The sequence below is a fragment of the Antrostomus carolinensis genome, unplaced genomic scaffold, assembly GCF_000700745.2.
Source record: "Antrostomus carolinensis isolate BGI_N321 unplaced genomic scaffold, ASM70074v2 scaffold3451, whole genome shotgun sequence".
NCBI lineage: Eukaryota > Metazoa > Chordata > Aves > Caprimulgiformes > Caprimulgidae > Antrostomus > Antrostomus carolinensis.
The window spans coordinates 67,066-92,522 of NW_010296149.1; the positions used below are offsets into that span (position 1 = coordinate 67,066).

At 35.3% G+C, this 25,457-nt stretch overlaps 1 protein-coding gene across 1 annotated transcript in view; it reads right to left on the minus strand.

Moving 5' to 3' along the window:
• The window catches only part of LOC104532865 (rab proteins geranylgeranyltransferase component A 1), a 62,778-nt gene that overhangs the window by 23,750 nt on the left and 13,571 nt on the right, over positions 1–25,457 (minus strand). Inside the window, exons 3-8 of the mRNA XM_010178175.2 lie at positions 19,876–19,948; positions 18,582–18,706; positions 14,144–14,516; positions 12,214–12,330; positions 11,422–11,542; positions 8,745–8,970 (exon numbers count right to left, since the gene is read on the minus strand). Of these exons, the coding sequence (XP_010176477.2) occupies positions 8,745–8,970; positions 11,422–11,542; positions 12,214–12,330; positions 14,144–14,516; positions 18,582–18,706; positions 19,876–19,948 (1,035 nt within the window). The remainder of the gene's footprint in view (positions 1–8,744; positions 8,971–11,421; positions 11,543–12,213; positions 12,331–14,143; positions 14,517–18,581; positions 18,707–19,875; positions 19,949–25,457) is intronic.

Sequence of the window (25,457 nt, forward strand, 5' to 3'; positions counted from 1 at the left end):
GCAGAAAACTTCTCTTTTTAAATGAAAATGGAAAGGAATTTTGATTGTGTTGTGTTAAACAATTACAAAGAGCCAAAATACCTATCAAAACAGCCTAGCATGAAAAATGACATGATTAGGAAGAACTTGCCAAAATTATTTAAATATAGAAATTCAAATATTAAACTAAATGGCATCCCAATAATTTATGACAAAGTAAAATCATTGTGCTAATATTACTTTCATACAATAGGCTATTCAAGATGATTTGACTGTACTTCAAGTACAAGGCAACTCTTTGATACCATTAACCCTAAATGACAGACATTTAAACTGATATTACTCTAATTAACTGGCGACTGCCTACACCAATAATTCAAGTTTTGCTGAAAGATAGCAACAACACTGTACTCAACTTCAACTTTGCCCTGGTGACATCAAATCATATTACAGCTAAATTAACAGTTGTGAAAATTTTTGGCCTGGTAGCCCTCCATCATACACAGCCTTTAATGCCATTTCAGTTCCCATCAAGGCAGGAATCAGCAGTTGTAATTGTTAATGCAGCTGTGAAACAATAGGACATATTAAAACCTGAATTTTTGACAGCATATTCCCGATGATTTATGAGTTTGTATATAATTTGATTATTCTATTAATTTTACTGATTACTGATTCAGCTAATACAGTGAAGGTCACTTACAAAATAAATCTTAATTACATTTCACAGAAAGTAACTGCCTCCAACTAGCTGTTTTCTTTAATTAAACAGTAATGTAACAAGAGAGAAAATAGGCTTCAGGGTTGCTGCATCTGTTGCTACAAGAGGAGTTTACTGCTTTGATGTAATGCTCTCTGATATTAATTGAACAAAAATAGAATGTCTCTCCATCTGACATCTTGATTTTCAACACAGAGATATCGCAAACACACTTAAATTACAGACTTACCCCTAGTTCATTTTGAAGCTACATTAAAAAACTGGAAAGTCGTATCACATAGTTTCACATAAAAAAAAAGTATTTTTTATTTCCAGCATGTAGTTTGTCTTCTACTTTCTACAATTCATGGAGTGATTACTTCAAAAATTGAGTATTTTTTCTCCCCAACTGTATAGTCCTCTATAGCAAAAACTATTTGCTACCCTCCTTAAAGATGAATACTGCATGTACAGCACAGCAACCTTTGGAGAAAGATCAAAGAAAAACATGCCAAGTGCTGAATTAATGAATTGTCCTATTTCAATTTATTTTTTACACACAAAGCAAGCTGTGACCTGGTTCTTACATTAAATTCTGTGTTTCCTGAAAGGTCCTTAAAACTTCAGTATTTCTACAATAGTGCTGTATGTTCTAAAAACATTAAAAACTAGAATGTAGGCAAATCAAATGAATAAAATGGCTACTGTTAAAAAAAAAAATAGATAGTTCATTTTCCCAACACAGAGTTTCTATTAAAAAATTAAATCTCAGTACGTGCACCCACCCAAATGAAGACAAAAAAATAAATAAATAAAAACCAGCACCAAATAAATAATGAAGATGATAATAAACGTCAAAAAAAATCTGCTTTGGCATAGCAGCTGCTTAGCATTAAGTCATTTCTGAAGCAAAAGTCTAGTTCTATTTGTAGCCAGCGCTGCACTTCAGAAGGGCTCTGGTTCAACACCACCCTCACACAGGCTACGTGAACGCGGCCACTTCAGCCCCAGTCGCCTGGAAGCGTTAGGGAGGCTGTTCTAGCGCACACAGCTGCTGAAAAAAAGCAGATGTGACATCCTGTTTCCTGCTGTATCCTTACTTTTTGCAGAAGGAAAATGTGTAGAAGTAATATTTGACAGATTAGACCTGCAATTTATAACCCACTCAACTTCAGTTTCTTGAAGGCTCTTGCTGCTGGTGAATAAGAAAAAAAGATGCTAACTTCATGAGAGGTACACAGGGATGAGAGACCCTTGAGAACAATCCTCTGTACAGCAGGAAACAGAAGAAATTTTGCAGGGGGGAAGAAAAAAAGACATTTAGCAAAAATGGAAAGCAAAGTCTTTCATCTAAGATTTAACCTCATTGCTTGTCTTATGAGAAAACAAATTAAACGTGAAACCCTACAACTTGGAAAACTTAAGAGAGGGGGAAAAAATCTGTGCAAGAAGTAGATCTTCCAATGCTCATGAAAGAAGAAAAACCAAAGCTTGACCATAAACTCTTGATGACTAGATTACTCCACTCTGAAGACTAGTCTCTACAGAAGGTAAAGTATGAGATCTGCCTGGCTCTAAGTTCCACTGACCTTGTCAGAGAAGAAGCTGTTCCTCATACAAGGTCCTTTAGCTGCAATTATACAGTAGTTCTGCCCTCAAAGAGGAGCTTGGGAGATCAGGACCGTAGGGCAGAGACACAAAAAGGAGCAACTAGAAACCAGTCACTAAGCATTAGATCATCTGTAAAATCCATTTATGTGCTCTCTGCCTCCAGAAAAGACATAAAAATTCAAGTTATTGTAACCCTTAGTGAAATTCAAGGAGTATTTTACTAATTCAGTAATGTCTTGGAAGCTACCTTCTGCTGTTTTCTAGTTTAATGAAACCGGACTCTGCTAAACTACATTTGCATTACATCCCAAATTTGCTCCAATCATAAACATTCATGTCATTTCTGTAGATCTGATAATGCTGTAACGTATCTGTATGTCTGAGTCCCAATTCTGAGGAAGTAAATACAAGTCACAATCAGCACACCCCTCACAAGCACACTAATTGACTTGTTAAGAGAGAATACCAAATCAGGTATTAGATATACTTCCTTCATATTATTATCTTTGTCTTAATTATTAAGCAAAAAATTGCTGAAATATCATCTCATTACAGCATTTGTATTTTGTGCTTTTAAGTTCCAAATATGTTTGTAAAATGAAGCAAGATGATCAAGAATGAGAGTAGGACAATGTAAGTTATTTTCAGTCTTTTTTTAATATGGAATGTTACATTTCTTTTTCCTATACCACAGGGTATATTCTAAACCTTATAATACAATCTCCTGACTGAAAACTTTTCCATGCCTAGTTAGGGATCTGAAATCTATATACTTGGGAAAAAATTCATATGATTCAGAGCATCCCATGTGATATTCTAATAGTTGAAGGTGTTCAGGAGGTATAAACTTCTGAAGAACACTGTATTTCCAGCCAGTGAAATAATAAGGAGCAGAAAAGCTCTCAGATTTGTAAATAATTTCTTAAACAAAGAACAGACAAACATCTCGCTGAGAAGAAAGATAAAATCTAAAATGGGAAGGTGTTTTCAAAGTTTCATATACTTAGAATGCATTTCACAACAAAGGTTATTTCCAAATTAAAAGCCTTTTCCTGTCAAATTCTGAGAAATAATGTGGGCAAGGACACAAAAGCATTCCATAGCTTTATTAACGACAATGCTCACTGATCTGTGAATAACCTGAAAAAAATGAAGATTATTGAGTTACTTTACCAATTTATCCATCCATCACTAGTGAACAGGTCTCAGAATGATGGATTATTTCACTTCCCTGATGTTTATCCCAAGAAAGAGTTTTCTCCTTAGAGGGAAAAACAAACAACTGCTCCTACAAACACTCATGCTAACTACGGTCGCACATTTTGCATTCATCAGCCAACAAAGTGAAGAGAAATATATCAAGTTTGTCCTTAAAAGCCAAAACACATCAAAAGTTTTATTATTTCACTGAAATGCAAGTGAAAACAATTAAGAAGAAAGCAGCACTGCAGCTACACCTACTATTCTAATACTAAAATACTAGTATTTTTGTAAAACCCAAGTAATACTGACAAGTTGTCAGTAATTTCAAAATAAATTTCGAGGTCCAATGAAATTGAATAGTATTAACAGATAAGAGACATATAAATATTAAAATTATGTATTTGAAATGTAGGACTGAACTTGTATCTCAGATACAGCCTATGTTTTTTAAATCACTTGTGATTCTTTCACACTTGCATAGGATTGCACATGTGCTAAGACTCAAATCCATCATATCTGACTGTCACAAGGAATTAACACTGTTTGAATTTCTTATTAATATGCAAAATCATACAATTAAAGTTATGCACATTGCTTACATGTAGAAACAAGATACTCATTTACAGATTCAAATGAAAAAGATGTTACACTAAACATTTAATATATCATTTCTAAGTGCTTTACAGTCAGGTTTCCTGAAGTGTAGTCCTGATCTCGGAACACTAAAACCTTCCTAGGGACAGCAACAGGGACATAATTGGAAACGTTAAAGTACCTGAGACTCCCTCAGAAGCTTCAACATTTGTAGCAGGTAATAGCTCAAATGTAAGGGTAAAAACTGATCATTCATTTTTGAAATATATACAGGCACCTTCCAAATCAATCACACAATCCATCATATCTCAGCCCAGACTCTTAATCTTCTTGTAAATACCGGGATTGAAAGAGATGAACCATCTTAATCAGATCTTCCCTCCATCACAAAATTACTACTGTCACTGGCACAAAAATGACTAATTTCAGCTAGAATCTGTAACAACTACTAAAAAAAGGTTACATTGCCCACCAAATACATACACCATGTAAAAAGTTCAAAGCCTATTTATAGGAAATGGAAGTCATTAACTAACTACACATAAAGGTCAGTGAATCACTAATTCCTATGGCAAAGCATCCAAAGACATTTGTGTCACCCCCCCAGAACCTTTATGAGATGACAGACAGTGTACAGTCTCCAATTCCCTCTAAAACTTCAAACTGCACTACTACTTCAAAAAGTCTTGTTTCCATGTGGATATTCATATTTGCAAGAAACCAGAAAAAAGGATTGAGGAGCAACTCTGCACAGTCTCCCCCAAAATTCAGTGTGTTCACAAAGGAAGTACTGAGAAAAGTCACAGAAGTGAGGCCACAGCCTGCAACTGGCTATGGGTGAAGAGAATCACAACTGAAAGCTTCCAGAAAGATGTTCTCTCAAAGGAAAACTGAAAATAAGATGCAAATTTCACTGAGGTGAAGTGAAAAACTGAACCAAATGAAACAGTATTTGTAAAATAGAACTTCCAAACACTCCCCAAAACTGTAACAAAATCAAAAAGTTTTTGCTTCTGAAAAACTGGAAGCACGGAAAGGAGATTCAGGTTGAAAAAGAGGAATCTTGTACATGCAAAAGCTGTAAGAGAAATCTTGTCTTCTTATGACTGGTCTTTTCCTTAGCTTAAATCACATCTTGTAGTTCATAAAGGGGTTAATGTCCTCAGATCTGACAACTACTTCAGATTTTTAAGTCAAAGATCTTTTTTTTTCCCCAGTTTACAATGGAAATTTTGGAAGCTAACAATTTTAACATTAACCTCCTACAACAGAAAATATTTTGAGTATTTCCTAATGTTTTCTAAAAACAGAAAAAAACATCAAAATCACACTAAATATTGTAAATGCTGTATTACTGAGACCGTGCATCTTACAATGATGCCCAATTATGGTTTTTCTTTAGTGACATTCTTTCAAGAAAACAAAAGCTGTATTACAGATTTGTGTAATCTGTACTTTGTTAACAGCAAAGTGCAAAAAATACACTGACTTCCCTAGCTGCCTTACATACCGAAGCCTGGGCATCTTATCTTTACCACATCAAATGTGAAGGCTTGCTTAATACAACTACTTCATTAGAAAGGAAGAGACCTAACAGCTTCATACCAAGAAGTTTGAACCAAAGAAAGTTGTTACACAGGCCAGGAAAAGTTTTGCTGCTTGTCAGCTCGGAAAAGCAGGAGGCTTCCAATGACCTTCATCGTACCACGAATCCAATTTATGAAGATAGAAATCTCACATCTGTACCTCCACATATCGGGAGGTACATTACAGTGATATAAAAGTTTAATTTTCTCTCCTAAACCATACCTGTTTAAACCAATAAAGAACTAACACCGCTTTTACTCACTCAAGTGTCGTCAGCAGTTATAAAACGTTGTACTGTTTATGCAGGATTCATTTAGAATGCAAGGATGTGACTTACAAACGTCTTTGACTCATTCACATAAATATGCATGCATGCCATTTATAACAGTAGCCTTGATGAGAACACACAGTGTAACTGGCTGCAGGAAACGCTTAAGAGGTTTACATTAAAACAGAATATAGAAGGGTGGTTAGAAATCACAGAACAGGTGACACCTTCCTCTGATAACCTGGTGATAAAAGCTGCAGGGTATGATGTATAGGTTGTGGCATTACCACTTTCCTATACAATCTGAGCAGTATTCTTTGGATACTGCTCAGTTTTAGCAAGACATAATACCTGAGGCAGACCGCACATAAAAATTGTGAATAATCTAGAAAAACAAATTGTGATTGTCTCCTAAATTATTCAGGAGAACAAAGACATTTAGGCTTTATTTTGTATTAGAATGTTTGTAATTCAAACCTTTTAAAAGTATAATTACTTCTTGGTTTGACAGAGTAATTTGCTTCAACTATTAAAACGCTGTCCTTATTGTAAGAGTTACAATTTAGCAAAAAAACTCCTAAAATTCAGCACTCAATGGACATAAACAGAAAGTTCAGGCGACCTGAAGAATTCCTGTGATCACAGAATGATTTTCTGATAAGAATATTAACAAGACTTCTAGACACTACTGCTAACTCTTGAAATATATTGCTGTTACAGGTCAGAAAATTGCATGTGCTGGCTATTAAAAAAGATAAAGCCAAAGGGCTTTCAAGAAGGCAAGAAAATCATACAGAGAACAGAGAGTGGAAAAAACAGAACTAAAACTCTAATTTTAATTATTAAATTTACTTTTTTCCCAGGTATTTGAGGCCAAAGAAGGTCTAACTACAAAACTTGTACTAAATATTTTGTATTAATCTCTTGGTGACGTACAGGTAGCTGGTCCCACATGAAGTCCTATAAAGGCAGAAAGACATTTATAAAATCTACCATCACTAGTTCTATCACATGACTGTCTCCAGAGTACTTACCTAAAAACAATTCTTTTTCACAAATTGTCTGTCTGAGCATCTCATTACCTAAGTCCACATTTTTTAAAACCTCCATACAAATACAGTTTAAGATGCAGATGAAAGCTATTGACAAAAGATGTTACCAAATAACATTTCTATCAGTGTAGTACAGAACAATGCCTCGTTGGATAATGAACTAACGGAAACATTACTTAATCTAATGTACACATCATATAGGACAATTCCATGTGGTCTTCAGTAGGTGCTAAGGCCAAGTGAGACCTTCCACTTTACAGGTGCCTTCCACGAACTATGGTAATGTTTCTATCAACATATAATTGCACCCATCCTATATACTGCCAAACAGGCTCAAGATGCTAAGGCCATTTTTCTAGTGGTAATTTAAATACTGTTATAGAGAAGAAAAACAGAATCTATCACACAGACAAGAGAAGAAGATAATGTCCAATAGCACGCTGTAAACCAGAATTTCTTAGTAGTAGCATATGTGTGAAAAGCAGAACGTGTTCACCAACAAAGAACAAAGCAGGTAAGACTTTGCACTGATATTTAAACGAATGATATACAAATATATCACTCAGACAACAAAATGGCTTCATCATGCAATACTGCTTTTTAAAAATAGAACTAATGTTTACTTCAGATCTACAGGTTACTACATCAAAAACCCACATAGAGCAGATGGAAAGGCTGCTTGCCAGCAAAATAAAAGATTAAAAAAACCCCCTCAGTCTTTTAAAAGCCAGTTGAACTGTTGGAAACAACTGAAAATGAAAACCGCCCACCCTCCGCACATGTATTCTTGATGGTCCCCAAAAACCACTCCTCTGCTAGAACTACGATCCCCAGCACGCCTCAGGAGACACGACAAAGACGACGTTATCATTGCCCACAGTTCACGTAAAGGGGTGGAAGCGGATGTTGTTTTATCCTGGAATCAACAGGGGTTTTTTGTTTTAATGACTTTCTAGGGCTCAGGTAGCGGAGAACATAGGGCTGCTGTTTAAGACGTTAGAAAGTGAAAGTGCAGGCTGTACATGGCTCAGTGTAACACGGCTTCATGGTGTCTTTTCTGCTGTTCAAGTCACAGGTGGAAGCTTGAGGTCTATACACCTCTACAAAATGATGCCAAGAGAGTAAGGACATGATTTCATATCAGTTGTCCTGTTTGTATAAGTCTGTGATGTGACAAATGTGAAAGAATTACATAATTTTTTTTTTAAATTAATAATAAACTGGATACATGGCACAATTTTGCTTCTTTCAGAAAAATCCAGTTCATTATTAAATATCTACCAATGAACGGTAGATGCACTCTCAGCATTAACTAGTAACAAAAATTGAAAACATTTATCTTCCTGTAACTTCAGGAAGACTGAACCACAAATTTTCTCAACCTACCAAAATGCACAGTCATCCTTTTGGACAGACATGGCTCCAAGTCTCCTCTGTCACTTTTAAAAAGCGATAGTTACGTATAAGTTAAATTATTTCTTTCTCATTTCCTAGTAGGCAGCCACAACAACAGCCAGCTATGACAAGTTGCCTTTGTAGTACAATTAAAATTGTTTCAAAGTAGCATAATTTCCAACACTTTTTTTCTTTTTTCTTTATGAGGGGGAATTTCACAGCCAACAAAAATGTAAAGCAAATAAAACCATCATGAAATTGTCAACAGAATGATTGCTATTGAATTATACCTAGAAGCAACAGGTTACCAAGGATTTCCTTTTTGGAAAATACATACTAGAAAGGTGAAGCTTACCTGCAGAAGCACTGTGGGATCTCTCCTTGACCATACAGAGGAAACAAAAATGGTGTATTGCCGTAGCGGCCAAGGCACTGAAGAAACTTCTTTGTTGCCTGGAGGCCTTCGAGAGTGCTGCACTCAGTCTCTGATACCATCGCAATGGAGTGAAGAATGAAGTGCTGCAAGCTGGGTGTTAACTGCCGTGTTCTTAAGAACTGAGCAAACGTACTGTTCTCATAGTCTGAGGAAATATTAAATTTAGGTAGAGGGTATAACATTTGTATTTTCTCATATGCTTCAACTTAAACAAGTACTTTTACATTTAAATAAACAAAAGCATTGAGTTTTTCAACAAACACCTTGCTGAAAATTGATAATCTAAGTCAAGGAAAGTGAAAACATTTACTCCCAGAAAGTGAGTTTTCTCAGAAGAAAGAAATATCACTCCATTAAAATATTTCAAAATCACAAAAACTCATCGTATGGGTCTCCAACAATCTAGAAAGCAGCCTTTAAATATGGCTTCACTGAGTCATTATGTTAGACTCAATCTAACCCCATTTCTCAATCATATGGGAAAGTGAGCAACTGTGGAAAAATATCCATTGAAGTACCTTGGGATGCTGTTTCCTGTAAATTATCCAAAATATTACACCTGAATGACACCCATTCAAGAACAGCTCTGCTGAATCCACACTGATATGGTCAGAGTGAATATTTATGCCCAGGGAAGTCAGTCACATAGTGTCTTAATCCAAAGATGAGAAGGCACAATACTGATTTCAAACTGATGAGTTGCTCACAACAAACAAGGATGGATGAGACACAGGTAAGACAGGGATGAGGAAACATCTCCCCTTTAAGTTAAACTATTGCTGACACTTTTTTAAATTCAAAGACAGACGTCTTTCTGGAGATGTGTAACCTGAGTGTTGCATGTCACTGATACACCTCTGAAAAACTTTAGTCAACTTAGTAACTAAGGGAATTTTTTTTTTTCCAGGAGAAGATTGTATTTAAGCAGTACTATTCAGAAATCTGCTCTTAAGCTTATTTCATTCATGGATAAATTCATAGGTCATTTAGAAACACTTCCATCAATGCTGAGACTAGTATTATCAACTTATATATTCTGTTCAAGACTCAACTGTTTTATTACAAAAGTATCTTACTGCCCTTTGTACAGCCATGCAGCAAGTCACAAAAAGTCAGGGTTTTTTGTTTTATCATTCTAAAAAAATTCTCAAGTTTTTCCTCACTTCAGACTTCTTACATAACTCCGAATTTTACAGAAAAGCTCTAAAATATTCCTCACTACCATGAACTCTCTCTATTAAAAGTCTGTCTTCCCACGAATGTAATGATCTCGTCAAGAGGAATTTTATCTGAAATCTTTACATTAGACTAATCTGACTCAAAATAATCCCAATTACTTCTCAGGCTATTTTAAAATGTAGGAACAAAATGTGTTTAACTATCTCTGAAAGTAAAATAAATCTAATGTCATTTAGGTACACGAATTAATGGATTCATTTAAAATTGATGTGGCATCTTTTTTTTTTTGTTTGTTTGTTTTACTCAGTAAATGTTCCAAATATCACCCATATTCTCACTCTGAGCACCGCCATTTCTTCCAGCAGCAGCAAACCTGCAACTACCTGTAACCTATAAACCACTTCAGTCTAACGAGTTGTAGCCCCTTCAAGATTTTCTAGAGTTCATTAGACTCTATCTCACCAGATCCTTCTCAATATTCACCAATTCTCTTTTGCATATGCTTAAAATAATCTTCTCTAATGTTTGTTCCTAATCTAATGGTCTGGTTCAAGTAATCAAACCAGTATCTTAACAACTGCTTATTTTTAACACTAGATTCTTCCAAAAATACAGTCTAGTCAAGCTACTGTCAAGCTACAAAAGCACTGATATGCTTCAGGCTGAAACTTATGTCAATACTTTAACTATTCCTCTTTCCTCATTATTTCTTTTTGACACAATTTTTTCTTTTTTTGCATTAGTTTACATTTACACTCCAAGAACTGAGACCACCACTTCAAGCTTTGTACCCTGAGCTGCCTAAACCCAAAGCAGAGTGGGTTTCCATTACCTTCCTACTGTCAGCCAATTTTCCTCTTTGACCTGATGCTCATTATTCTTTGCACATCATGGCTCACATCTATTCTGATTTTCTCTCGACTAAATAAGCTAACAGTTGATAAAGGCACTTTGAACTTGCCCTCTGCAACTATAAGGCATTAAATTACATGTCCTTTCAGAGTTAAAAAAATCCTATTTTCTCAATTTCTGATTTTGTAGCAACGTATTGTGAAGATTTACACATTACCCAAACAACCAGAAAGGAAAAATCAGGTACATCACACCATATTAAAAAAATCCCTTGGAGGGGGGTAGAAACACCTAAAAAAATTATAAAAAACATTGTGCAGCCTTGCTGTAATACATAATTTTGCTGTTAAAAAATGTAAATAATAAATGATGTGGGAACTAGAAGAGCAAGTGCTTAAGTAGAAGAATTTAACATTGAAGTGAAAAGGTCACAAAAAGGTCAAAGTATACTTTGAAAATTAATCCATAAAAACAAACTGTGTGAAAACACAGGAGGGCTATTGAAATTGTGCATCACTGAATGAACTCGTAAGAAGAGAGCGTACACTGCTCAATGAAACACTACCTTGGTATTCATCAGGGTGTTGTTCATAGTCCAAACAAAATGTCAAAAATTTCATTAGCATTCTCTTCTCCACCATAGTGAGCTGTCTGCTGTTGAAGACATCTGCTCTAGAACATGGTACCTGGAAAATATTTTTTAATAATTTCAGATACTTTCCATACTCTGGATTTGAAAAGCATCAAGCAACACTACAGTCTGACTACTTAACAAATATTTCAAACTACTATTTTCTATTATACTCATTTTCCAATTATTTTCTATTGTAACTATAATAAAAGTTACCAATTTTGCACAATAAAAATATGTTTTAAATCTTTTTCAGCTTCTTCCTCTCTTTATTTCCCTTAAATTTCACTTGCATCTATGACTGCAGAGTTAATCTCAAAAGAGTTTGTATTAATTAACTGTGTCAAAATCTCCTGTTGCCATTCTCACACCAATGACTTCTCTTGTAAATAGCAGAGACAAAACCAGTGTGTATTAGGAAACTGAAAACCTAAAACCTGTGAATCTTTAAGAATTAACTGCCAAGTTGTTAATGGTCTAAATATTTGACATGAGGTAAAGATTTATGTCAATAATTAACTGGACTGCACATTCTTATTTTAGCTTTTTTAAAAAAACAAAACAAAACACTTACAAATGCATTTTCATTCCAGAAATAAAATAAAAATAAAAATCTTAAGGAAAAATACTAGCTTATTGTTAACAAAACTCTCAAGAAACCAACTTTAAGTTGCTTGACTTCTAAAAGATGGTATTAAACATACACAATACATTGTTTTACAATACCTGTTCTACTTTTCCTTCTCGAAAGGCAAGAATTCGTGTTGCATTTTTAAACTCTGCATATCTGCTAACATTCGACTTAATCAGAAGGTCAATTAACAGACCTCGGGAGTAAAGCAACTGCACAGTGAAGGAAAAAAGAAAATGGTGAGTAAAGAGAAAGTCCTTGCACCAAAAGAAAACAGTGATACCAACAGTATTCATCTGTAAGGTGTCTTCTGTAACTATTTACACAGTGAAATAAAACCTGAATAAACGAATATCAAGATGTAGTTTGTGCACAATAATATTAAATGAACTGAAGCGACCATACAAATGGAGGAGAGAAAGCAAACCACAGGAGAGGAAGGGAGAAGCTATCAGCCCGCTGCTCATGCAGTTTTATTAGTCTGGGAGTCATAGCTTGGGACAATTTTGTGTATTGTCATCTGGGATAATTTCTTTGCATTGTGTGCTATATATCCTTGAACACTGTATTTTACAACCTTCATTTCCTAATATCAGTAAAGTACATGATGCTGTCTGTGTAAATCATCACTAGTTGTTTCTTAAATTACCTGAAACCATAATGTGCCATTTTCTAAAAGGAAATTCCTTCAATCTCCAGTTAAGGGATATTAGTATTAATTTATAATCTGCCTACCTTTACTCCTTCTATAAGCTACAAATATATTATGAAATACTGAAGGGACAGAAATGTAACTATTAACAGAAGACCTATGTCTGAATTGAAAAAGCACTGGAGATTAGTTTAAACATGCTTCAAGCCTGGTGGCCCTGACTAACAGAATTTGCATGATCACACAGGAATTTTCAAGATTAAGGTTTACTGGAACACTTATGAGGACACTATGAGAATGTCTGTGTCCCTCTGCCAGAGAGAAACCAACGCAAACTACTCGTCTTGCCTTGACGAGTACTCTTCTGTCAGAATTTCTGGAATTCACTGCATTCAACACCATGTAACACAGTGGCACAGAAAAAGTATAAAAAGGATATAAAGTTGTAGTATCTGCCTAACCACTATTGTTTTCATTGTGCCATTCCAATGATGCATGAAAGAGGTATCTACATTTGGAACAGAGGCAAAATTTGAAATAATGCATTTTGTAGTGTCTCCACAGACAATTTAATAAGTTTCTTCCCATTTCCAGAGGTTTGAAAAACATGAAAAATGAAGCTTTCAACTTTGAAAAAACTTCCCATTGCAGAGTACACATATAGTCTACAGCACAGAACTTAAGAAAATTTCCATTTAACTTGAATTTGCAGGGCCACATCCATGTACTGTGAAATATGAAAAAGGCAGATTTTAGAGTTTAAACAGCATGACAAATATGTCAGACTAATACTTCTTCCTCTCAGCAAAACGCACACCAGTAGGAATTCAACACAACAATAACAGATTTCAGTCAGCTTGTATGTTATGGATTAACTGCAATTATTGTTTCTTTCCAATAAAATTTATTGCAATTCAGTGCTTTAGTTACCAGAGAACCAAAACTGGTTATAGAGAGACAGTGAGAGTTTCACAGGCAAATCTAAAACCCAGGAAGCACTCCAACGGGAAACATGTTTTCCATTTTAAAAACATCAAAGATGTGCATGTAGATTGATTGGTTTTGGGTAGGTTTTTTAAAATTTTTTAAATGGTACTATTTAAAAAGAGCAATTTTGCAGGTATTACTGAAATTTACTTTTATGGACATATTTCTGAGCTATACTTTATGGTCTCTTTGGTAATAAACAAACACTGAAGAGCACATATGAAATAGCTTGTTTGGTTTAAGCTCTTGTTGCTTACTTCTCAAAAGTGTCTTTTTTGCCTCAAAGGTACCGTGTCAGCCCTCCACAACAGTAAAGATGTTTTTTAAATTCCAGTATTTTAAGAAAAGTAAAAGTACTTTTATGAAAAGTGTCATTCAGTTCCTACCTTGGAAACTAAATCAATATTAAACCTTCTGCCTTCTCTAACAACTTGGGAATACGTAATTTTCTTTGGTTCTTGGGGAGACATTTCTGAAGGTGCACCTTCAGTTTTTCCCAATTCCAGAGCGGACTCTGAAGCTGTATGATCCGAACTTTCATTCTGAGAGGTTATTTCAGTCTCATTCCCTTCCTCTGCACTTGCTGTCTCAGTGTCTGTAGCCTTGCCTGGTTCCTGGCTCTCCATCTCCGGTAAGGCGCTCTCCATTGGCAGGGACTCTTTTTCTGATTCCTGAGCAACCCCCTCAGCACCAGAGGCTCTGAAGATGGGCAGCTTTGGCAATGCACCAGCTTCTTCAACATCTTCAGCTGAATCCTGACTGATTAAAAACACAAAAGGAAGAAGGAGGGGAAAGAAGTCTTTCAAAGAGTCTTAAAAACTTGTTTAAAGTTTTGAGTCAGTGCCAGAATGGAAACCTCAAGCATTTCTATGGAAAGTATTAGAATTTTTTGACCCTGGACAAATCAGGTGTATCGCTCACTGAAGAATTCTGGTTCTTTGAATGCAAAACTATAATTCATGAGTAGTATTTTTACCAGGGAGAGGAAAAAAACCCAAAAAACACCAGTAAAAATATGGGTTCTTATTTTACATGGACTCAAAAGATGGAGTGAGTTTAAAATAAAAGTCAAAACTCTCGTGGTGATACACAATACACAGCTGTGTAAGCAAAAGAAACACAGTCTTTTAAAAAAGAAACAGTAAAGCAATTTGATTAGGTTTTTCTATGGATTAAAAAACCCCTTTGAAATTGAAATGCAAAAATGCATGAAAGTCCTTAAGCTCATATATTTAAAAAAATCAAACTCACTGAAGTAAACAGAAGTGCTTTATATGACTGAGACTACTTTGCATCTATTATTATAGCAAGTCAATCAGAGAAGCATGCAGTTTTGACCTGAAGTTTAAGTAAAACTTTCAGATCACTTTTCCAACTCTGACCTCACATTCTAATTAGTTGTTCAAGTAACAGCCATAAAGAACAAAGCTGCTCCCTCATGTAGCAATGTTATTTTTTTGCAAGTGATACGAGTTTGTGTGTGGAAGATGAAGGCAGCCACTCAAAAGGAGAGACATTACCACACAACATTACTCTGTATAGTCCATTTCCTTTTCACCACACAATTCTTTAAAATTCCTCTTATAAAACAGACCTCCAACTTTTAATCTGATCTGCTCTTTTTATCTTGAACTTCAATGACATTTACCTCAGAAACCAGCACTTTTGAACTTAGAATTTTAGTTTATACTACCAGCTGAGATGAATCAAATCAGTGTCATTGTAAGTGAAAGGAGTTCAGCAATAATTTCACACTATCTTTTTATCTTTACACCACAAGCCATTAATGCACTGAATAAACAATTTAATCTTGGCTGAAAACTAATGAACTCTGATTTTAAAGGTGACCTGCAAACGTACAATACGAAATTTCAGGATGGTTAAAATTCACTGAACATTAAGGAATTACTCAGTATACATATAAAAATGCTTCCTCACACATCTGCAGCCTCACAGACGGAGGCAGGGGGCAGGATTTCTGCTAAAAAGAGGGAAGAAAAGCCCTGTATCCTTAGAAGTTGCTCCTCACTTATGAACTCAGGAAGCTCACAGGGGCTCATGAAGAATTTGGAGTCTCTCAGCTTGTGCACAGCAGCAAGGAAGCACTTATTCATGAACAGGGTAAAATACTGCCCTGGGAAATACAGGAACTGCTATAAGGAAGCACTAATGAAAGAAGTCTGTTTCTGTACATTAATTATGGCTTTTTGCTTCACATTGCAAGAATTAAATAACTATAAAATAGCCAAGAAAGATAAGTACTTTGACAAATGTTTTGGGTTTTTTTTAAACTAATCTCTATTAAAAAACCAAATGAAAGTAAATTAAATTTGGAGGTTCTGTTTAGATTTTTGGGGTTTTTTTAGGAATTTAGAAAATTATGTTTGTGAAAACTGCCAAAGCTGTTGCCATTAATGCAATAACTAAGAACAAAGCTTTTATTTAAACCATCCTAAAGGGGTTTTTTTATAAAACAAAAATTTAGAGGAAATTTTTCTTTCTACCTTCTCCCAAGCTCGATGTACTGCTCAATCTCATTTTAAACATACTTGATTACCACTTTTTAAATCATAATAAAATTTAGATTCACAATACATTGTCTTTTTTCTGTATCACTCTGAAAAACTAGTGTAACAGAAATATTATGTATTTTAAATCTCTGTTCAATTCCCATTAATGCATAAGTAAATCTGCATGATTTGCAGCTCTACATATTGTCTAATGAAAGCCTAAAAAATGTGTGTAATCTAAATTCACGCCATCTTTCCTATAGGAACAAACATCCCTGAATAATGTTAAGAACTGTCTATAAAAATCACTGAAATTGAACTTTTGTACAGACAATTCTTCTCCTAATTCAGAAAAAAAATAATACATCTGCAGACAAATTGTTGTGTAAATTTAGAATATTATCTTCCACCATTCATCAATTAATGGTACTAACAAAGGAATATCTTAAAATGAATGTGTCTTATTAATGCCTTGTAACAGCAACCCCTTCAGATAGGTCAAATGAAAAATTGCCAACCAGCTGGTTAATTTATTCAGCACAGGTGTTCACTATTTATTTTTCAGCCATTTGCCTTTTTTCAATACAGCTTGTTGTAGACACAGTATTCTTTTTCTTTGATGGATGCACTTTGTTCTAAGGCCATTCATTTCAGATTTGCACTGTGTATATTATACTGCTACCCAGCTGTTTATTCTTTCAAAATAAATGTTTAATGGTTACTTCACAGGAGTTATAAAAGTTAAGCAAAAACAACAGAATCTAGCCAGAATGTGTAAATTGTCAGAAATACAGTAATTGACTCCCTCAGAAAGTTTTAAGTTATTTTCAAAAACTTTTTCTTTGCTAGGTTTATTAATCTTACCATTCTTTCTTGTGAGTTTTTGAGTGGTTTTGGTGATAATCAAAAGAGAGAGCATTGTACTGCCAGGCTAAGTTAAATGCTTAAAAGTAGAATCTTCTGTTTAGTCCTGACTCCAGTATAATGCTCACTTCTGCAAAGCGTGAAATCTTTGTGTTAGGGGACTCAAATTTTTAGGCCAGCCATCAGTCAATATCACATCTTCTTAGGAAAATCACACACAAAGTTAAGAGACTATGAAACCTTTAATCTGATTGAATACTGGTTCCGAACAATATTTATTATGGCAACAATATCCAACTGATATTGCATTAAAACAAGTGTAACATTTGATCTGCAATACAGTCAAGCAGCCACTACTGTGCAATATAGAACTGTGGAATATTCTGAGTCTGCATTAGTATAATTTACACCTTTTTTATTTTCCTACTTATGATGCCTACAGAAAGAAATATATGTTTCTAGATGAATCTCTGTCAATGTTTCATTCAGCTACCTATGATATTATCTAAGGTATTCCAGGTTAAAGTTACAGAACTATCCCAAAGAACCTTCCAGTGATTCAGAACAGTGTTCAGTTCAGTGCAAAATCCAAAAGATAAAAATGATAAACAAATACAAAGAAATAGTTCAGTTTTCAAGTGAGGCCCACACATTTGCCATTCATTATTACTGTGCTTACACACAATTCAACATTAGCGCTTCACAAGGTTATTTTCAGATGTTTCTTGATTTTCAATAATACGACACTGTGAAAAGCTTACCTTCTGCATGGATTATATATAACAAAGTATCATACTTCCATTGAAAAACCTAAACAAAAAAGTGGAATTTATATTCTTAACTTCTGCTAATGCAGATATACCCCTACAAAAACCTAACTACAAGATATTTACCACATACTCAGTCCGAGGATGGCATACTATTCCTCATGTGCTTCTGCAACAAATATTCACAAAAGTCAATGTGTAATTCAAACTAAGCATGTTGTATGTAAAGTAAGACCTGAGTTGTTTTACTTCAAAAACAGAAAGGTGACAGCCCAAAAAGGCTGTTATTGTATTACCAGGAGTCTCTGACCACACAATTCCTTCTAAAGCATCATGAGTAAGCAGCATTTAATAAGTTAAATCCGCTGACTATAAAAATGACAAAGGGCAGCTATTACTTTAACACTTTAGCACACTTCAGTATTTTACAGTTACAGTATTAATGTCCATTTGCGTTCCTATTCTTGTGTACTTCTTTCATTTCACATGTACTTATGATTGTAGCTTTTTACAATGAGAACAGAAGTGCACAAGGACATTAAGAACATTTTGCAGCTTGTGGTTACTTTTTCAGATAACATGCAAGGTGGTAGTGTGGCGAAATGCTTCAGGCCAAAAGCACAATATGATTATTTACCTCTGGGCATATAAAATTATCTGTGTATTTCTATATTTATACTTACTCGCCAAAACAGAAATCTTCTACATGTTGAATAGTTCTATCCTTCTTGCTAAGAGAAATAACTTCTTCATTCTCAAGGATCAATTTTCTCCAGTCTTCACATTCATCACTGATATCAGTCTTTTGCTTTCAAAGAAAAATTATAAAATTACATTTTGTACTGTACTCTTGAACTATAAATCTCTGTAGTCCCAAATCATTTGTTGTACCATTTTACATTAAAAAAAAATCACCTTGTTTTAATTTTTTTCTATTCATATGTGTTGAGTTACAATAGTTAGAGTTGGTTACTTTACTACAGCATGCCAATATTTGCACTTCATTACCAGCTCTAGTAATCTGAAAATACAGTGTTAAATCAAATACAAATTTTAGTAGAGAGCTGAATATAACTTTGAACACAATCTACTAAAAGGCAGGTTTGCCACTGTTAGGTTAGGTCCAAATTTTGTGACAGAACTCTTTGAACATATGAAAAAAATACATTGATTTGGGTATTATATTCATCTGTCCACACAGGAATCTCTAAATCATAGAACAGAACCCTGAGAATATTAAGTTCTGACATTGAGCAACTCCACTGATTACACCAGAAGGTAGCACTGGGTAATAAATAGGCATCAGACTGAACTTAAAAAGTTCCATCTTCTATGGACCAACAGGCTCATAATGCTTCAGTAAATAACACAAGCATCCATTTGCTAATACAGCCCAAGTGCTCCATCTCCTAAATGGATATCCTCTTCAGAAGATTTCTAGTGGACTGTCATGAATTAGATAAACTTTGGTCATTGAAAAATACATTATCCACATTAATCTTTTTGTCCTGGTTACAGAACATTTCAGTGGAAGGATCCTGTAACTGCCTTGCCTACAGTTAAGAAGAATCAGCTCCAAGTGCTCAAGAAAAACAAAAGGGACAGAAACATCGGAGAGTGGAAAACAGTCAAACCAAAAACGGAAAAGACCAGATTATCATTTACAGAAGGTCTTGGGAAAGGAATTGAAACAAAAGTGTAGTTGCTTCTACATAAATTCAAGAACCCAAAAAGAATGACTGAGCACTAGACTCTTTGGTCTCAGATAATATTAATAAACCAGCCATATCAGAACCTTGGAATGTTAGTTCAGATGGGTAAGTCTTAAACAGTTAAGTCAGAAAGTAGAAACCTCTTTGATCTGTCAAATTAACAAAGAGAAAGAGCACTGTGATAATTTGTCTTCTAATAAGTTATGCAAACAACCAAGATTTAATGTTAAAGAATGTTAGAAGAAGTAATTTGGGAAATTTTTACCTGATTCTCTTTAATCCAGGACAATAATCCTGAAAAACTAAAGCTGGCCCAGTTTCCACCATAGTAGTTTCTCCTGCAAATTAAAAACAACAGTGAAACTTGATGGACAGATAAAACATAGCCTTTTCAGGTTTAAATTAAAAACAAATAAGTTTGAGATATTCAAAAGATTTGCCATGATAGATTTCACAGGTACAGAATATAAAAATTGGTATAATATTTCACAGCTCCTAAAGAGATGCAAAATTTCTATTTTCAGTCATTTTGATGCATCTCTGACCAAAGAGGCTGTAGTCGAAAATCAAATCATTTGGAGGATAAAATGAATGCTGAGAAAAGCACATGGGATGCTATGAGTAGACAGAAAATATAGATAATAGTGCTCCTTGGCCCAGATGGACTCTACACATCTAACTCAAAGATGTCCATCACTACAGACACCTCCACTTAGTGTGGAGCCAAGCCAATAAATCTGCCCATTTCGACTGAGTTCTCAGAAAAGGCAGTTCAGTTTTTTTGCATCCATACCACACCCCCCAGTTTCAGGTTCTGGCAGGACCTGATAGCTTTGTCACCTGAGCACAGCTGTACTGCTGCTGATTGAAGCTGATTTGCAAGTTACCATAATTGCACTGCATGCCAGCTCTGAACTCACAGTGCTTTACAAGGTGGCTGTGCAAAGGAGGGGTAAATAAACTCAAATTGGGTCCAGGGAGTAGAAACCCCATCTCTCTCATCCACTATGTCAAATAAAGGAAGATTCACTCTATTGTTTATCTACTGCTTTTGGGAAACATTATGCTTATTACAGACTGCTAAAATGCTCTGGCAAAATTCTTATTAAACAGCATATACTGTAGGTGGAGCCAAAGGAACTGATTTGTACAAAATGATCATAGCTCCCTGAGTACTCTCCAGTTTATATTTACCATCTTCTGTCTTGAAAATAGTAGTTTACTTCTTTTAAATCAGAGAATTGATAGTTCTGCTGTTAATCACGGAAAGTCTCTGTTCTCCCTTTTAATTTTTTTCCTATCAATATTTCTCTAACCATCAGTTGGATTAATTAGCTTTTGTTATCATTCATACCACATCTTAAACATTTAACAACTCTGACAGGAAAAATAATAGTTCAACTACATTTAGAAAAAAATCACTAGTTCTTACAAAATAAAGAAGTCATTTCAGGATTTAACTCTGTTTTCTGACACTGTATGCTGGCACTTCAGAAGCGTGAAATACCCTCCTGAATGGATAGCTAATGTTATTGCATACACAAAAAAACCCACAAAAACCCCCAACATTTAGTGAGGAAGGTGGGTTTGCATTTTACAAAATAATGTGAAGACTGCTAAAACACATGAACTTAAAAAGGTTCTGATAAATAACCTCCTCCACTTTTAAATTGTACAGATAAGTGTGATAAAAGTGAAAAATTAAATTCAGGTTTGATTCTACTGTTTAAGATGGGATGTTTCTGACAACGCTTATCTGTACTGACAAAGACTTCATTTAAGACTGTCAGCCCCTTCACAGCACCAGAGGGTGATGCTCTCTCTACCATGTTGCTTACTTAGCATATGAAGGACAGATGTCTGCTAACCAACTCCTAATTGCTCCTGACTAGAAACTGACCTAAAAAAGTCTTTCAGCTACTGCAAGGCAAGTGAAGAACAGAAATAGGACATCTTTTGCAAAGACAACAAAATCCAGCATTCACTGAATAAAGGTGGCTTCAACAACAGAACACGGTGTTTAAGCCACCAACTGGGAGGACTCAGTCTGTACTTTAAGAGAACGCACGTAGTCTACCCTGCAATTTGGTGACTCTAAGCAGAAGAGCTCCATCTGCACATCTGTTACCAACCAGAAACTCCAATCATCTGAAAAAAGGAGTTCATAGAATCACAGAATCCCAGACTGGTTTGGGTTGGAAGGGACCTTCAAGCTCATCCAGTCCCAACCCCCCTGCCAGCAGCAGAGACACCTTCCACTAGACCAGGTTGCTCAAAGCCTCATCCAACCTGGCCTTGAACACTTCATATTTACCTTATTATCTGAATGACATGGGTGAGGCTTAAAAAGTCCTGCTATTTGGTATCATATAGAATAGAAAGCAACAAGGATTACATATATTAAATGCCTGATTCTGTCAGATTTCAATCTGTAAAACAGCAACTGATAATGACATGCAAAGGTAAACTCCAGCTTTGTTTTAGCTGTCAATGGTGCAGTTTGATTTCTTGCTCTTCTTAAGTTTCCACTGAATAAAAAGTTCAATATCCATATATTATCTGCCACTTCTGGGATTTCCAGAAAACACAGCCATGAAGATTTATTTTTAAGGGAATCTGCTGCTTTAGTTGCAAGTTTCCTTGAATATGGAGTACAATCTGCCTGTCAGAGCAAGCATGGCCATTGATCACAGAAATAGCAGAAAACACCTGCCTAAAATTAGGACTGGGTTTCTCGAATCCACACCAACATAAAATCATGCATATTCAGAATATTTAAAAATAAAACTTTCAAAAAAGAGAAAATAATGTTATTTTCACAGAAAGTTACAAAAGTTCATTTGTAACATTTATTACATCTTTGATGTAAATGTTCCTCTCTTCATCAGGTGGATTTGAACCTGCTCTTCTGTTTAACCACCACTGAACCAATCTCTTCACACAAAGCACTCCATAACGCTGTTCTGAACCTCAAGCAGTACTGAGGAGACAAACAGCAGATGAATTGCAGCTGTCCCTCCTTCCTTTCTTCCTTCCTTCCTTCCTTCCTTTCCTCTGGCATTTGAGCATCTTCCCCAAGTTATGCTATACCACCTCAAATATTAATCTTCTCTTGAAGCATCAACTTCCAGACTTTTATTCCCTACAGAATTTTAATTAGTTTATCCTGTATCACATGATGAATCAGGATTGCTTCATTTTCTCATCTGAAAACACTACAGAAAGAAGGCAGACTAGACATGATACTGATAAAATGAACAAAGTTTTTAGTAAAAATCTGGAAGAGGAATTCTGTAAAGAGCTGACTAATGGTTTTACAATTAGGAGACCTTTGTAACCAAATATTTTTGTTATAATTGCCCTGAAGATGAACTGAGGAATTCCACAAAGTAATGGTCAAGATCAAAGCTTAATTAAAGCTCAAATATTGTCCCAAAACCTCAAGGACTAAGTTCCTCTCTTCTCTTGCTATATTAGCAAACCGCAAAGATGGATATTCTCTCCCTTTTTTAGGGTTATAACCCAATTACCCTCTAAGTAAGAACATGAAACGTTTTCAAGGTGTAACAGCAGAGTTAGAAATTAAATCTACCAAGCTAGACAGAGTACAGATGTTTTCTTTTTGTACCATGCATTATTTCCTAGATTATATTTGCTCAGAAACTTCTCCTGCATTACCTGCATTTTCATACGAATTAAAACACTGCTGCTTTTAGTTCCCATTCTCCAAATCTCAAATCTGCAGTTCCGTGCTAACACCAGAGCTGCTGAAGCCATTTTTGCCAAGTTTTGGAAATGTAGCACACGTATAGTTTTACCACTGCAAAAAGCTTCATCCTCTCTTCTCCTCATTAGTTTGTGATTTTTTCCTCAGTTACTAACAGCATTTTTTTCTTCAAATACTTTGAAAGAATCAGCAAATCCCAGTCCAGAACACTGAAACTGCAAATTGTTTCCAACTAATTAACATTCTTTGAATCCAAACCAAGAGAATATCCAATATGTCCTTTTGAAGGCAGATTGCACTTTTGAAAGCACAAGATACACAAGCAAAACATAAGAACAGAAAAAGTATTTCATGGACTGTGCCTGTTAAGAAGATTGCCCTTCTCAGTGCCACATCACAACAGTCAAAGACGGTGATGTCCGAAGAAAAGCTGCTGATGCCTCACGACTGCTCCCAAGAGAGCTGCCTGCGTGTGTCTGTCCTGCATCTGATCTCTCAGAAGGAAGTCTCGAACCATCAGAGTAGCTGTCTGTTGCAAAGGAAGTTACTGCCACATTGATTTTAAGGACCTGAACACAAAATGACTTATGTTTCAAAGCCATAAAGTTTCATGTGCTACCTATTAAACAGACAGTAACATTTATTAAAAACTCCCATTCTGGCCTAGTAATCTTATTTCTGAGCATGAAAAGTGGACTAAACTTCCTTGCCTTCCAAGAGGAAGGGTTTAACCCAAACAGCTCTTGAGATCCTTCAGCTCAATAGAAGGGTGATGGTAGCAGTCACTTGTACTACACATTTTATCCTGGGATATGAGCATGACCAAAGGTAATTATCATGGACCATTTGAGACCATGTTTTACTCTCTAATACCTTTGCTATGAGATGATACCCAAAATAAAACCAAAACCAACTTTTTCAGAAAAGGTCCAAAGATACCAGAATTAAGAATTTTGCCTAGGTTTCCTTACTGAAAGTTAAATAATTCCTCTGTTTTTCTTTTGAGAAATTGAGCTGCTTTGAGAAGCAGCCTTTTCCCTCTCTGGTTACTGCACTTGCACAGCTACTCCACAGAAGTTAAAGATCAAAAAGAAGGTTATATGACGACACGGGTTGTATTACATTATATTTTACAAGTTCTGAAAAAAGTGAGACAGATTGTCTACCAAGAAGTGGAACAAACTACAAAAGCAGGTATGTTGGGGGCGGGTACAGAGAGGGTGCTTTTGGAAGCTCAGATAAAACAGAACTTTGGACACAAGGAACAGTCAAGTACTCTACAAGCCAAGGGAAGTAAAAAAACCAAGAAGATAAGAGGTGTCAAGAAGTAAGAGATGAGAAGTAGACAAAGCAAACTGGGCACAAAAGGGTAGTTCAAATCCTGCAGCTCGACACTCCTTTGTCTTTGAATTAAACTCTACATGGCAAGATAAATAAGTCCACGAGGAAGGATGCAAGCAATAAAGCTACAGTTTACAAATGCTACACTGTAGATGCTGAAAATCAAATACAAAATGTAGCTGAACATACCTCATCTCTAATTGGTCCATCCTCAGTGACCAAAGTGGTACATAACTTTATAGATATATAAGAAGCAAATAAGCAAACGACCAGAAGTAGAAAACATAGCAAGCCACCAAGAGAAAGTCCTACACATATGGACAATTAGTATGGGAAATGCATTCACTTCAAGTAATCAACTTTTAGTCTTGATCTACCTTTCTTCAGCAACCTCAAATTTAAACTAAGTGCCAATCTCCACGTTTTAAATTGCAAATTACTTTTCTAAATCACTTAACAAATATCCTTGAAATTTCACATGTCAACAGCTCATTAATATCTACAGTAAATGTAGCTCTCTGAAAAGAACTACAGATTTTATGTTTATTGAGACAGATAGCTGGCACAGAGAAATAGAGCTCCTTCAATTACTATTTGGCAGAAGCTAACTTTAGTTTAAAATCCGTCTACAGGAATTTATGGCAACACTGCAGTGAAGTGACTATTTTGAATAAGATTAGCTACTGTTGATGGCAATGCTTGGAGAGTGTTTATAAATCAAACTTAGAACTTCGTATTTTATAATAGACCACTTCAAAACTATCTTCCATAATCACCTA